This window comes from Pagrus pagrus (genome assembly GCF_965226575.1).
Source record: "Pagrus pagrus genome assembly, chromosome: 8".
NCBI classification, from domain to species: Eukaryota; Metazoa; Chordata; class Actinopteri; order Spariformes; family Sparidae; genus Pagrus; species Pagrus pagrus.
Genome location: NC_140192.1, coordinates 24,379,000 through 24,394,715, shown reverse-complemented (window position 1 = coordinate 24,394,715; position 15,716 = coordinate 24,379,000). Strand labels below are relative to the sequence as shown.

The 15,716-nt window shown below is 40.5% G+C and overlaps 1 protein-coding gene across 9 annotated transcripts in view; it reads left to right on the top strand.

Annotated features, from left to right (window-relative positions):
* Positions 1-15,716, top strand: part of trpm3 (transient receptor potential cation channel, subfamily M, member 3) — a 165,765-nt gene that overhangs the window by 72,099 nt on the left and 77,950 nt on the right. For all 9 annotated transcript variants that reach the window (XM_084360389.1, XM_084360383.1, XM_084360388.1 and 6 more), the window contains 3 exons: positions 12,685-12,764; positions 14,116-14,317; positions 15,434-15,647. In XM_084360389.1, the coding sequence (XP_084216515.1) occupies positions 12,685-12,764; positions 14,116-14,317; positions 15,434-15,647 (496 nt within the window). The remainder of the gene's footprint in view (positions 1-12,684; positions 12,765-14,115; positions 14,318-15,433; positions 15,648-15,716) is intronic.

Here is a 15,716-nt window from a genome sequence, read left to right as displayed (position 1 = left end):
AATCCTGACATTTTAGCAACTGAAACCAGCAGGTGTTTGACATTTTTACTTGAAAATTGACTGAAACAATAAATCAATTATCAAATTGTTGGAAACTAATTTTATTTTGATCAAATTATGGACTGATAACTCTACTTTAGACTTCATATTTTTGCCACTTTGTATTGAACATCACCATTCAGGATTTCTCTGATGAATTAACAGACCTAACAAATTAACCACTAAACAAGTAAAACCTTTCTGTTCCTACCTATTTCTTTCCTTCTTCTGGCCCCTGACTGTTAGAACGCCTACCGTCACTTCTTGCAGGCTACTTGACAGGTTTCAATCAAACCACGGTTAACTTAAACGCCGTGTGATCATTAGACTGACTGCAGTTCACTTGCCGGTTGCTCCCCTTGTCATTCACTGTGGCTCGTTTCTCTGCCGGCTTCTCATCTCTGCTGATGGAAGGTTTTCTCACTTCTCTGCCCTCATCTTGACACAGACAAAATGGTTACACCTTATCTTTCCTCACTGTCAGTCTATTTCTTCCTCTCCTCTCTCTCTCTCTGTCTCTGTCCACTCTTTCTACTGCTTTTTATTATTGTGTGCGCTTTTGAAATTCCCAATTCAGTTTGGACCTGGCATCTGATGTACAACAGATAGGTTCTTCTCTTCTCTCTCACCTCAGCCATGTCCACTTTATCCTCACTTCAGAAGTACCTTTGTTTTCCGTAAGCTCTCCTGCCTTTTTTCCCTCTGCTCACCTTCACACGTTCTCTTTCTCACATGTCATTTTGACCTTCATGTCTCTCACACAAATTCCGATACAACATGCTTTATGTCACGACTTCCCACTTTCTCCCCTTCTCCCCCTTCTTTCTTCTCACCTTCACCTCTTGTCGCCTCTTATCTCTCCCACCACCTACCTCTCTACTCTCTAAAACCCTTCCCTCCTCTACATCTCCTCTGATGCTGACGACAGTCCCCCTGCCTCCAACCCCCCAAAGTGTGAACCCGCCTTCCCCCTTTTTCCCCTCTCTGTCACAGACAGAATGGCCATGCCAGTGTTGATTAGAGCCTGCATGGACAGATGCTCAGCTAGGCTTAGCAGAGGCCTGTGGGAAAGAGAGCTGCTTATTCTAGCCTCAGGAGATGGATTGAAAACGACGGGAGCTAAAACAAGCAAGCATTCTCTCATTACACTCGCACATTGAACACACCCGCACATGCGCCCTAGTAAGCAAAGAAGCACGTCACAGCAGTCTAATCAAGAGGAAAACGGACGCATGCCCAAGTACATTGAAAAATCACCAGTCTTTTCCTCATACATTTTGCATTTGATTTTTATTTGATTTTTGAACAATGCAGAAACTGAATTCTTTTTATTAGTATCTTTTACCATTGTTCTTTAAAATTATGCTTTAGTGTGAAACAACTAATTAAATACTTCTCTACATGCAAGTCATTCCTCTGCGTTGTACATATTATTATGAAAACAGAACCCAATACAAGCCAGTGTTTCCCACACATAGACTTTAAAGAGCGGGCCACCCAGGTATATTAATGGCGCCCAAGTATATTTGATGACCCATGTTAGCATTATTTACTATTTTTTGTAAAATATGTCTGAGAACAGCATCATCCGCTATGATTACGTGGTGGACAATCTGCCCTTGGTCTACCCCTCGTGTCTACTGACATTCGCACATGCTCTGCAAAAAAACTGAGAGAGGGAGAGAAGTTCCCTGGAATTACATCCCTGCTGTAAACGGACTGATTGTGATATTTAATGCAGCGCTTCTTATACCATTGCTTTGTGCAAGCATCTAAGTGCACCTGGTTGTTGCATCGTCATTCTGTACCACATTGGTTTCAATGATTTTAACAGGCTGTGTGATTAACGGCAGCATCTTCCACAGGCATTTTTAGTTGATTTTTGAGGCTCATTCTCAGTGAATGTAGTAGGAGCACGAAAGAAAGTTGGCTGCCTGTCATAACTGATAGACTGTAACTGATAGTTGAAACTCTGACAACATTTACAGTGAAATTGTATTTTATGTGGCTCAGTCACATCTAGCCCAAACTGCTAAATAGAGTCAGTATTGATGCAGATGTCGATCCTGTGAATCAGATCAATGCATCCTTAACCACAAAGCAACAACATAAACCTCAGTGTCCCTGTTTTTCTCTTTGACTTTTTCATTTCCTTGGGTGTTTGACTCTTGCACTCAACCATGCTGTTCCTTTTTTCCTCTTATCGCTGTTGATCTCCCTTTCTCACTTACATTTCTATTCAGCATTCTCACATAACTTTATCTCAGGATTTGTGGCAGTTTCTATTTATCCCCTTCATATTGTGCTCTGATTACTTGCCAATGACACAATGAAATGCAGTGACTGTAGGTCTGTTTCATAGAAAACCTTTAAAATGTGTGCCATCGAATAGTAGTTTAATGTAGTGTAATCATTTATTTATCTAAGGGGTATAAAGGATTCAAATTAAATTTCGTATAAATCAAACTTAGTGTATACAGTGAAATAGAAAAACTACTTCATGAGTTTCACGCTATCTACACTCTTCAGTTCAAAGGACATTAAATAGCTGCAGGCGGATCAATAAATTACATATAAGTCACTCCATAAACCGTGTGCAATCTGCCCTAAATACTGCCATCGGGATTGCAGGAATCCCATTTCAGATGATTTCGCTGAAGGGCTCCTCATGGCCATTGAGTTAAAAGGTCAGACGCTAGTCATTGATCTGATCTTTGATGTTGTGAATGATTATTAATCATCGAGCAGCCTGGAAAGCCTATTTAAGATTGAAGAATAGATTTATTGCAACTTGAGTTACCCAGTCATCATCTATTAAAACTTAAAAGGCTTTACATCTGTTTAAATATTCATGTAAGATGTGCCTTCTTATATCTGCTACATCATTTTCTTTGAAAGCAACCACTAAGGACAAAATAAAAGCCCATCTGCTTAGTGTAAAGCGCTTTGTTTGCCATTTTTTGGCAGGCGGATGATCCAATATATGCAGTTAGGTGCTAATGAAAAGCATTGAGAGACTTGTTATTCAGCAGCTTATGTTTGCACAGTGTGAATTTGTGTATTGTGTGTGATTAAACGAGAGAATCCCAGTGGCACCTAACAAATTATGGGATTTAAATAAATGTTCCATGTTTATCTTTAGTACTTATTAATGTTTGAAATTTAATAAAGCTATTTTTTAATTGAGGTTTTTACATGGCTCTAATTGGACGACATAGTGAGCATGATGAAATTGTGGGCAATTGCCTCAGGAGGACTGAGTCTTCACCCTCAGTCTTGTGTTTGAGTTTTTTGGTCACTGGTGTTATTTATAGTCTGAATATTCTTCAGTATATACTTCATAGGGAATAGAGAGGTGAGAAAAGTAGTTTTGGGTTGCTCTGGGTTGTCGACCAATTTACTGATAACCTCCAGTCTACCGGACTGTAGGAGAGCTGCTGAACAGAGGTGGAAAGGTTGTGATTGAGGTTTTCCGTGGTGTAACACACCAGAGGACAACCCCCAATCAGCACTTGGTTATCTTGTCTATTGGCCATTTTGCAATCCAACACAATAGAGTGATGGAAAAGATTAGTTTGGGCTGAGGCAGTCTGCACTTTTGAGGGTTCTGTGTTTTCCTTTTTCGTTTCTTCCTTCAAGACCAGAGAATGGGAATGAGAAGAGCTGAAGTGTGCGGAGTGGAAAATGTTGGTTCAGCCTACAATCTGCACTTTGCTCTAGAAAACTTACAGAGAGCCTCCAATATGCAGCTGATTGTTAACCATTTTGTCAGAAAGTACCTCAACAACAAATGAATAGGGTCAGAATAAGCACACATGCCAATCTTGACCCATGAAAACACATACACACACACACACACACGCACAGACAGACACACACACACACACACATTTTCGCACATGCATTTGAATTTGGTCGTGTAAATCAACACTGTTGCAATTTTTTGGCTTATACTTTAAATCTCTTAAGCTGCAAAATGCTTCAACAAGTGGAAAACCCTGTTTGTGTGTGTATGTGTCAGAGAGAGTGTATGAATTTGTGTGTGGACCATACTCCTGCATGCCGACTATCCTCCAGGATGATAAACCCAGTGTTTGCGTGTCCAGGTCACTGAATGCTATTTCACTTGCATAAGTGGTTCCTTTCCTTGACAAGATTGCATTTACAGTCATTGACCTCATCCTTAATGTAAGCAGTAACTACACTGCACTGGCATTGGTCTGTGTGGGTCTGGATCAAGCATTGAGTCACAACCAAGTGCTGCTTACCAATGCATTGACTTGCCTAAGATGGCTGTCATGTGAAGGTCATTGCATATAATATCGCCCATCTCAGGGGTTATACATATTGTGTGCTTGATTTTGCCCTTGGCTGCTGTTGAATGGGATTACAAACAGACTCGACCGAAGGGAAGGACTGAGAAGAGAGAAGGGATAAGCAGAGAGAGACATAGTGACATTAAGAGAAGATGAGTGTCATAGAGATAGAAGGTGAAGTGGCTGTGCCAATTGTCTTTTAACTGCAGCTCATTTCAAGTGTTGTGGTCAGCCAGGGTCTGAAAGCAAGGCCAAAACAAACACAAATAAAAAAACTCAGCGAGGTTCAGCTTATCTTGAAAACTCTGAACTGCTCTGTTAGAGTAAGAGTTCAGCAGCTAGATTCAACGACTCCTTCTACCTAAACAACTGAAGAGGGAGAGTTTCAATGACTCCCAAAAAAACATATGTGACTGTTCCCACAATGACACACAAGCTACGACATATTGCTGGTGGAGAGTCATGTGTCACATGGTTAACGTGGGAATAAAGTTTGGTTACATGGTTAGGTTTGGGAAAAGATTGTGGTTTGGGTTCAAAAAAGCTTCATTAGAAACATAAATTATACCTTACATAGGTGACGTACAGTAGTTCTGTCACATAAAGTTTGTATTTATGAAAAGATCTCCACTGAAAGCACATGACTAGCCTCTTGTTGTCTAGTCCAGCCCTGGACATAAAAATACAATATAGATACGTAATAAGAGAGTAAAAAGTGATGTGAGTTAAAAGAATTGCAGATTACTTTTAGTGGTAATGTTGTTGGATAGGTTCAGGAAAAGGTTGTGGTAATAATAAATGTAAATATGGGTCATACTAAGCTGCTCCACAGATGACCAATATGGTTGTATTCCATATCTGAACCAGCTCACACATGTTAACCAAAAAAGAATTTCCCCTTGTGGGATTAAATAGTATAATAAACTCTTAAATCTGGATTTCATCAGTGCATTGAAGCATCTACATCACATCCAGTAGATTCAGTGGACGGGAGGAGACAGACCACATGACCTCTGTTGAGAAGCTCATCACATCCTTTAGATGGTGAACTTGTTTGGATCATTTGACCAAAATTTTCACAAAATGTAAAATGCGTCAGAGTTCAAACTCATTGCAAATAACCCGGTGGTGTCTACATAACCCTGTTGCAAAGCCGAGGAGTTTCTTTCTCCAAGCAAAATTTGGATTAACAGTACAGATCACTTGGAGATACAGCTTATAGCTTAAAGAGTTCTGCAACAGAAACTTCTTCCAACCAGTTTTTATACATATACAAGCCATGGGTTCAAACAATAAGTTTTGCCACTCATATTTCTTTTTCTGATTGTACTTTTGTACACAGTTATGTTGCTAAATATTTCTAATGCACAGTAGAGTCCCAGTCAGTCCCAGAGAATTGATCTGATCTACTTTGGGCATTAAAATATTGTTAAAATGCTTGGCTGTCATTAGGAAGACAGACAGAGGTTTGTAGCAAGACTGTCCACACTTTATATCTAAACCTTATTTTACCTGGTCTGTTACCTTGTGTGCTTTTGTGATGTGAATTGGCTAAGACTGTTAACATGATGGGGCACATTCGTTTTGGAAGCCATAAAAAAATAATATTTTACTGTATAGGGCAAATATAGTGTAAAATTGAAATAACACCCATGCAAGGCTGCTCGTATTTTTTCTATTGTGCCACAATGTAACCCTTGTAAACTTCACCAGGCTCAGTATATAGTTGTAATAGGGTTGTTGAGTCATGTTCTCAGGGCTGCACGATATTGGAAAACAAATTAAATTGTGACAATTTGTTTCACTGCGATATATATTGTTATGAAAAAATACTGGAATTTTCACCAGAAAACTTATATACTGTAACTCAATCAAGGCCCTGCACGTCATGTCACAGTAGGCAAAAGTAACCATGGTAACAGCAATTGAGTGGCATCATGTCAATATTTATCAAGTGCTGCAATCTTAATATAAAACTTGAATGCCGTGAAATAACAAAAAAACACATCTGAAATATGAAAGAGCTGTGTTAAATTGCCTTACTCGACATTGCACATACATGACCTTACCGTCCTCACTTTTTGCTCATTGGTGTGTGTTTGTGTGTTGTTTTGTTTAGATACACATAAACACACCCGCCTCTGGTGCAGTATTTGGACTATCTGGACTCAGGTGCAGACCTCGAAGCATTCTGAGTCTGTCATGACACTGAATGCATTACTGTACGCTTACATTCACATTGTGTTGTTGGTGTGTGTGGTAGGTGTGTGCGTGTACTGTTTTACATTAAGTAGGATTACAGTTTTTGGAAAGAACATTCTCTTTCCTCTCTGTGTTTTTCCTGCTTGTCTATTGTTGGACTTCATTTAGTTCAGATTACAGTCTTATGTGCCCCGCTTCCCCCACTGCTCCTGCTAATTAAACCTGCTCCGTATTATGTACAGGTCCAATAATCCCTTTACTGAAAACAGCATGGAGACTAATCTTGGAAAACTGCAGATGCAACAGCAAAGATTGTGTGTGTGTGTGTGTGTGTGTGTGTGTGTGTGTGTGTGTGTGTGTGTGTGTGTGTGTGTGTGTGTCTGTGTGTGTGTGTGTGTGTGTGTGTGTGTGTGTGTGTCATTTAGGACAAGGTAAGGATGGTGAGTAGGCTAGAGGGATGTCATATTGCTCCACCTAATAGGCTCTCTTGCCATTCAGACTCCCCCTCTGGTCTTGATCCCAGACAGAAATGTGGCTTAGATCACTCGCTCTCTTTCACTCTCACTCTCTCTAACACACAGACACTCACATACTCAGCATGCATGCACGCACACACACGCACAGCCTGACAGTCCAACTTTAATTTGAATCTAAAACAGGTGAGGTTCTTGTTAGAGGTGGAGGACAGCAGCTAATTTTCTTTGGAATATTTCACAGGGGTCATCCGTTATTTTTGCATTACGTAAAAATAGTTAACCAGCTGTGTCATGATGTGATTTTTTTATATTAACATTTAATTTCTTAGCTCATACATGCACTGACAGCTGTTTGGATCTGGGAGCAGAGAGGAGACTATGAGAGACAGGCAAAGTCAAATTAAGTGATGTTTCAGGGCTTTCTCAGTGGGTACCTTTAGCACACACGCAGACACACACACACAAACATGCACACATACAAGCAGTGCTAATAGTCCCAGAGTAGACCAGTTGCCAGTCGACTGAGAGGTGGCTTGATCAGTTTTGCTCTGATCAGTTTCATTCATTTATCTTAGTTTTAAAGTTGGGACATGCCTCTTACACTACCTTCAGCAATGCTTATGAAGGGATGGCAAAAACAATGCAGCCCATCACATAATACAGGTGAGTCACAAAACAAGACGTGTGTCACAGTTTTGATAGTTGTTTAATTTTGGCAGTGTTTTTAAAACTTCTTCGCTACAGTTTACACTATCTTTCCATTTGTGGATATTAGTCTCTCTGTTTACTGATTTTTGTTTACTACTACTGTCATTCTTGATTGAAACATTTGAGCAGAAAATTTTGACATCATACAATATTTTGTATTTGAGATGTTGGAGTGTCTTCCGAGACTCTTTCAGTGGTAGTATATCCAGAGGCTTGTATCTCCATCTAAGGGCTATACGGTAGAGCTTTTCTCTATTTCTTTATTTTTTTTCCTTTATTTTATGACTCAAGACTTTACTATACTTTACTCTAAAGGTGCATCAAATGTGTCTTAAGAAGAGTGTATCTTTTGTAATACTTATCTTCTCATCTTGGACCATCCTATATCATAAATGTGTTCACTGTCTGCTGACATTTATAACTGTCTGAGTTATGATATCATTATCTCCGCCAAGGAGGCTATGTTTTTACCTGTGTCCTTTTGTTTGTCGGTTGGTTTGTTGGTTTGTCAGCAGGATTACACAAAAATTTATGAACGGATATCCATGAGTCTTGGATGGAGGATGGGTCTCAGCCCAGAATAGACCCCATTAACTTTTGGTGCGGATAAAGGGATGGCTCCAGGAATTTTTTCTGACTTTCTTTAACGTTGCGGGATAGGGCATTTTTCGAAACTTTAAGTTAATTTCTCAGGAAATAATGCATTTATCTTGATGAAAAGGTGTGTTTAGGTGACTGGTATCTATGAGTCAGTATGATTTCATACAGATTTGTGGAGATTTTTTACTTTAAAGGTGAATCAAATGTATATCTTTTATGATACTCCTCTTCTCATCTTTGACCATCCTGACTCTCCTCTGTCTTCAAAGTCTTCTTTGTCTCCTGACATCAGTTGCTTAAAATGTATTATAACTGTCTGTGTTATTCTGTTCTCGGTGCACTTAAATCCAGGTTAATAAAAGAAAGAAATGAAGATGCACTTCAGGGTGGGTTTTTATAGAACTGATATGACAGTAAAGCCAGATTTAGTGTAAAATAATTGAAGGGTTTATAAAGAGGGGAAGATAAAGATATTGCGGCACAAGAGGAAAGGTGATGATTTAGCTTTATTCACACCAGAAAAACAAAGGTAGAGTGCTTGGGTATCTTGAATGTGTGTGTATCCCTCTTGTTAATTGTTTCCATTTTTAAAAAATTCTTGTCAAGGCAACTTATTTCTTATGCTCTCAGCAAAAGTGATACAGGGTGCTTATATGGCAACCTATATAGTCATAGAAAAGCTTAGTCATTCATGTTTGTAAAAAGGAAAACAGAATAAGGTGAAGAAAAGAGAGGGAGCAAAGAGATTAGGGCTCTTGATTGGATGTGGCTCCCAATTCAGCTCCCTGCCAATGCCAATAAGAAAGAGGAGATACAATAGTAAAAGGAAGAGAGGACCGAGAGAAGACGGTGGAAGTGGTGAGTTCGAGCGTAATGGAGTCAAGACCCCTAACAGGCTGTCAGATGCTGCTCACTTGCCGCACACTCACTCCTCACACACACACACACAAACACAGCAGCAGTGTTTTTGTGTGTGTGTGAGTGCGCCCCTGTGATAAATCTTAATTACAAAATGGAGTGCGGGCCATGTGCCATCTCATCATACCATGTCAAATCTCATAAGCAACAGCAAGAGCGAGACACAGACATGCAATAGTATGAGAGAGTGAGAGAATGTGCATACAATGTCTGAACAGAAAAGAAGAGAAATCAACAGTGAAAGGGTTGGAGGAGAAACGATGGGGTGCAAAGGGAAGTATATGTTTGTCTGGGACGCTCTGAGGTGAAACGACTGTGCTCCCTCTTTTAAGGATTTACTTAGAGAACACAAAAGGCTTTTTGTGTACCGTGACTGTCGGTACAAATCAAATCTAAAACCCTGCTTCTGCTACCATTGAGCGGGTCTAGTTTGTCCCAGGATGAGCCGGCGGATGGATACACAGTTCTAGCACGTCAGGGAAAGAATGGGGCTGGGGGCGTTGTTGTGGCCCGCTGAGTCATCGTGGCCAGGGTGATCTCTAAAAGCAGCCCCCCAGCCCCCCAGAGTAATGGTTAATCGTGGGAAGTCTGGTGTTAGGGTAAGTGTGCCTATGTGTAGGCCGAGCCTGTTTGTGGCCGGTTTCGGTGGGTTTTGGCGTGCCGTGGTGTGACAGGGCCAGTCAGGCGGATGGGGCGTGTGTTGTTGTAGCCGTGGCAGTGGGGAAAGCCCTGTACAAGCAGCTCTCAGCTCTGCTGGCTGGGAGAAGAGCCGGGGCAGCTCTCCCAGAGTAAAAAGCAGAAAAAAAGCTCTGTCCTTTTGTTTTCACGGCTGTTGTGTTCCCTCCGCTGTGGGTTTGGGAGTCTGGTCTGTGTGTCCTCCTGGTTGTCTGTGACTGTCCCGTTGTGACATTAGGTCCTATTTTGGACCTCTAGTGTTGTGCTCTGTCGCCACAAAATCACACAGACATAATCCACTTCCTGGAATGGTGGTGTCAACACAGGAAGTGCAACCTTTGAACCACAATGTGCTGAGTAGAAAGTTGTACATTTAAATGGCAGAGGGTAACATTATCATAATCACAGAAATAGAACATTTAAATTGTGCAGTGTGCAATACATAGGTGTTTTGGATGACCTGGATTTTATTTCCACAGTTAGTTAACACACACATGAAAACTTTATTACAGAGGGGTGAAAAAGACTGAAAGATATTGATCTCTTAAGACAGGGACATGCATACCTATATAGGATGACTGATGGGACAAGTCAGTTCTAGAGATAAAATCATATTGTGAATGGAGTTGTGTCATTGAAATCCATTTTAAGCATGTTTCATTTTGCAATCAGAGCTTTTGACGTCACCTGTGAGGAGAAGAAATTATAAAATCAGACTGAACAATAATGGTGTGCAAACATACGCTTTATCAGTTATTAGTGCAAGCATGCCGTGTTAACGCAAGCATGCCTGTGTTCATGTTGTTCCAGGACCATCATCATAACTGATCAATCATGTTTTCGAATGTCATAGCTTGCAACTTGTTGAAAAAGGCCGGAAGAATATGCCCATGGGAGAAGTTATCCTTTCAGACATGTATTTACTGTTGTGAAAAGGGTTATTTTAACCCAATAAGTGAACTCTTCCATACAGGATTCAAACCCCTGTCTCCTGAGTGAGAGTCCTATACATAACCAATCAGCTGAAACAGCTTGCTCTAAGTGCAGATTTAGTCCCTTTTTGCTAAATTGAAATGATGGCCCTGGAACAATATTAATTATGATGTTCTAACCAACAAGTTTGTCCAACACGACGATATCAGATACACCATTAGGGCACAGCACAGCTCCAGATTTTTTCTATTTTCCTATCTCATTGTCAGCACTGATTGGAAGATAAATGACAGAGGCAAACTCTTTTGATTAATCAGGTTCTGTTTTGGGAAATGAACATGTGAGAATTTGTTTTTTCACAGGATTTTGTTTGTTTATCGACACAAGTCTAATCATAGTCTTTAATCCCAAGTGTGTTAGCTCTGGATTGGCTCGTTATTATGTGCTCCTTTCTGTGTTTCATTTCTAAAACTTGCTGTGCATGTCGATGGAAATACCTCTTTGCTTCAGTGTACCAGTACAGTACTTTGTGATCTTTATGTAGGAATAACTGCAGTATGTACTTTCTCTTGTCAAACTTAAATGAACTTCTTTTAACGGTGCTATAGGTGACATTTTAAAAGTCACTTTGGAGCATAGTCCTTTTTACTCCTGTCCTTTGGGGCACCATCATTTGTACTCCCATTTCCAACTGGTTAATAGAAGAGAAACATGAGCAAGTATGTACTGTACAACTGAAATGTATCTGGTACATAACAAACCAAAGACACTTAAGTGCCAGATCTCGTGCCATTAGAAGTCTGATGCACCTTTGAATAAAACAAGTGGACTATTTTCCCCATTTGTTTCTTAGAGCTCTGGATATAGTGCCCTTTCCTATGAGCTGTAAGAAGCATCTTCTTCAGTAGAAACAACATATTACCTCTTGTTGTACATGAAATCTTGTTTGCACATAACAAGTATTCATGCACATATCTGTTGAGACATACATTAGCTTTTAATCCTGTGCTACATGTGTATTTCAGGCTTGCTCTGGAGCTCTACGCCGTCTTTCCGGTCGCGTCTGTGTCAGGATAATTGGCTCTAGTCAGTCTCTGTCACTCAGACCTGCAGCAGATGCGACTGCAATGTCACACATACACCACCTCGCTTGCTGCATTATGCTGAGGAAGTCTTTCTTGACTATGTACAATATAATGACACAATGCATACACACATAGAAGTACACACACTTGATCATATAGACATACACTCAGCTGGCTGCACACAAGAGTGTCTGTGGACTCGGACACAATTTACTGCCTCACTGCATTCAACATCCGCTTTTCTCTTTGCCAGCTCTTCGTCTCATCCTGTTCGGGCTTGAGTTGCTGAATAACATAAAACATTTCTGTCTTCAGCGTTTAAATTATGTGTGAGGGACTGTTTGTTTGTTGTGTGTTGAGTTTTCAAACCAGGTTTGGATGTGAGATTGCTGTTTTTTCTCCGAACTTGTAGAAAAAATGTGACCTCTGAGACATTAGGTCAAACATTTCAAAGTGTATGCTCTGTTTGCCATCCCAGATAACTGGAGAGATGTGGATGAAACGTATCTGTACAACAGAGATCAGTCTGGGTCATTTTACACAAGAAACAGAACATTTTTTTATCTTGAAGGACAAGAAAACTCTTTATTTTACAGGTGAATTCCTGTCAAAACACAAGTCTGTGCAAGATTTGAGCCTGTTTCTGCTTTCTTTGTCAGATAATGGAGTTGACCTGAGCATGCAGGAGTGACAGCACAAAGACTGACTGAGTTCTTATGTCTTTATTTGCAGGCACAGAAATCGTGGATAGAAAGAGCGTTCAGCAAAAGAGAATGTGTTCATATCATAGTGAGCGCCAAAGACCCCCATAGGTGAGTAAGAATATGTGTAAAGGAAGAAATCTTGATGCATTACATTATTGTGTGATTATTGTGTGTTTGAATGTGAATGACATTATGCATAATTGTTAACATAATTTAGTTGTTAATTTGGGAAGAAGAAGAAGAAGGTAAAGAGTTTTTCTAGATTCAGGATTCAGCTGTGCGTTAAAAGCTACGAGACAGTAATGAGCAGGTTAGCTAATGTGAATGCCCAGCTCACATATAGCAGATTAAGAGCCCTGTTTCACTACTGACCTTTAAAAACATGCCTCAGAGTAATATCATGTTGGCCTCTATTTGCGTCACAGGTAGAGGCTCCACACTAATGAGCCAAACACTGACATTATACAATTTAAAACCACAAATGTGAAATTCAGGGTCAGCCCAGTTCAGACTTTAAAATATTCCACATCATTTTAAAAGTTTGTTTATTTAAGCTCACAGGAGCATTCTGCTAAGTATAGCAAAGTTTAACTGTGAAAGTACATTTATAAGGGCTGTTTCTGAAATATTTACTACAGCTGATGTTGGTAGGCAAGTCTAATTCTTGAAGCAAGGGCCCTGATACACACTCATATACACACAGACACAGGAAATGCCACTGTTTGTTAGGTAAAAAAAAATTAGCATAACTGAAGGAAAGTGGGTGGAAGCCCGATGTTCCTCAAGATCAAATCAGCTTTTTCCTTTTTAGTCAAAAGCACTTGTGTTGATGCATTAGGCAGAAGGAGGCAAAGTACCGCTGGTAAGAGATGACGTAAACATGAAGTGATAATCAAAGCCTCCTGACTCCCTTTCCTCCCAGGGCTCCAACTCCATCCTGCAAGGTTAAAAAAAACAGAATATGAAAGCTGTATTCAGTACATCTGAATAAGCATGTACTCGTGGAGGAATACTACAATTCATGCAACTGTCAATCTGCTAACTCCTGCGGTTGCAGCGAGGGAGAAGGAGAGGGGAGCGAAGGAGAGAAAAAGACAGATGTTTGTGAAGAGCAGAAAACAAAAAGAGACAGAACCAATAAAAGATTGCAGGGGCCTACAGATCGTTCTCCTCCTCTCCTCCCAATCAGGAGATGAAAGTCAGATGACAAGCTGTCACTTCAGCCTTGCCCTCTTTTACTGCTAGGCACATAACTATGGCAGCTCGCACGCTTTTTTCTCTCAGTCACACACACACACACACACACACACACACACACACACACACACACACACACACACACACACACACACACACACACAGTCTCTCTCACCATCTTCTTTTTCCTTCCCAATGCTACAGTAGCTTACAGTTTAATATACCAATCTTACATTCCTGTCTACTCTCTCCTCGCCTCCAGGTGCTGTTGTGGGCGTCTGATAGGTCAGCATGTGGGCCTGCCCCCAGGCATCTCATCCAGTCAGAATGATAAGGCAGAGCGCCTGGCTAAGAATGACAGCCTGTCGGAGAAGTGGTCGATCAGCAAACACACACAGCTCAGCCCCACTGATGCCTTTGGCACCATTGAGTTCCAGGGAGGGGGACACTCCAACAAAGCCATGGTGACTCCCATAACACATCTAATTTGATGTATTTTGTCAGTTTCTTGCAGATGCCTTGCTTCTTGGGATTGTCAACATCTGGTTCAAACAAGAAAATAACAACTTGGTTTTGGAGATCCAAAAATACACTTCCACACAACACAAGGGACCAAGAACTTATTGTGACCTCTGATTAAAACTTTCCAATGTGTGGTTTGTAAAATCTGAAAGATAAAAGCAAAAAATAATTAATGTGATTCGTAGATATTTTCCTCATCTGCAGTAAACTCATGAAGAGTAACAGCACACAGGTACAAAGGAGGAAAGTGTTGATGTCTGAAATGACAGAAATGATTTCTACTCTTGATCTGGATGGCAAAGTTATACCGGTGCTATGATTCCCAGGATATCCCACGTTTTTATCCCACAAAGTTTTATTGTGAATTATTACATTTCATACATGGTCCAAATACAAATGGAAATGACATGTAATGAGGATTGGTCACACATAAGCATTCTTGCATTTGCATTCTTCACATACCATAACAACAAAATCAAATCAAATGAGTATGATTATATGCAATCATGTCATTATATATTTAAAAAGACTTAAGTGTTGCTTGATTAAACGATCCATTCCAAAAATAGTCTGATTGAATATGTTACACAATTACACACAATTACCGTCAATCACAACCATGGTGACAGAATCAAATCACACATGCTATAGCATTCAGGGAAGTCAGATGATTAAGGCTGAACTGTCTGATTTATTCCCAGTGTTAAATTATTAATCCAAACACATGTCAGGCAGTGTGTGTAAGGGTGAATTAGGTAGATAAACAGATGTTCTATATTGCATGTGGTTCTCCAATAACAGCAAACATCTGTTCAATACCGGTGTAGTGAAGCGCCGGCAGGTCTGCAACACTCATCCATGTGTTATCTTTCCTTTCATTGCCTTCACAGATGTGTTTCACATTGAATGCTTTTATTACATGTGTACTGTACATATGTTTATGTATGTGTTCCTGTTTGTCTATTTCTCAGGCGCATGCAGGCTTCTAGTCCTCATGTGCCTGAGGGTGAAGCAGATGTGCTACTGTACACCACTTACACATGCTCTATTGTTTTCAGTATGTGCGAGTCTCTTATGACACCAAGCCTGACCTGCTGCTCCACCTGATGACCAAGGAGTGGCAGCTGGATCTGCCCAAGCTGCTCATCTCAGTCCACGGGGGTCTGCAGAACTTTGAATTGCAGCCCAAACTCAAACAGGTCTTTGGCAAAGGGCTCATTAAGGCTGCCATGACAACTGGAGCCTGGATCTTCACTGGTGGGGTCAACACAGGTGAAGAACTGTACATACTTTTTAAACACATTGAGTGGACATGTAGTCAAATGTTCCTCATAAGTTATC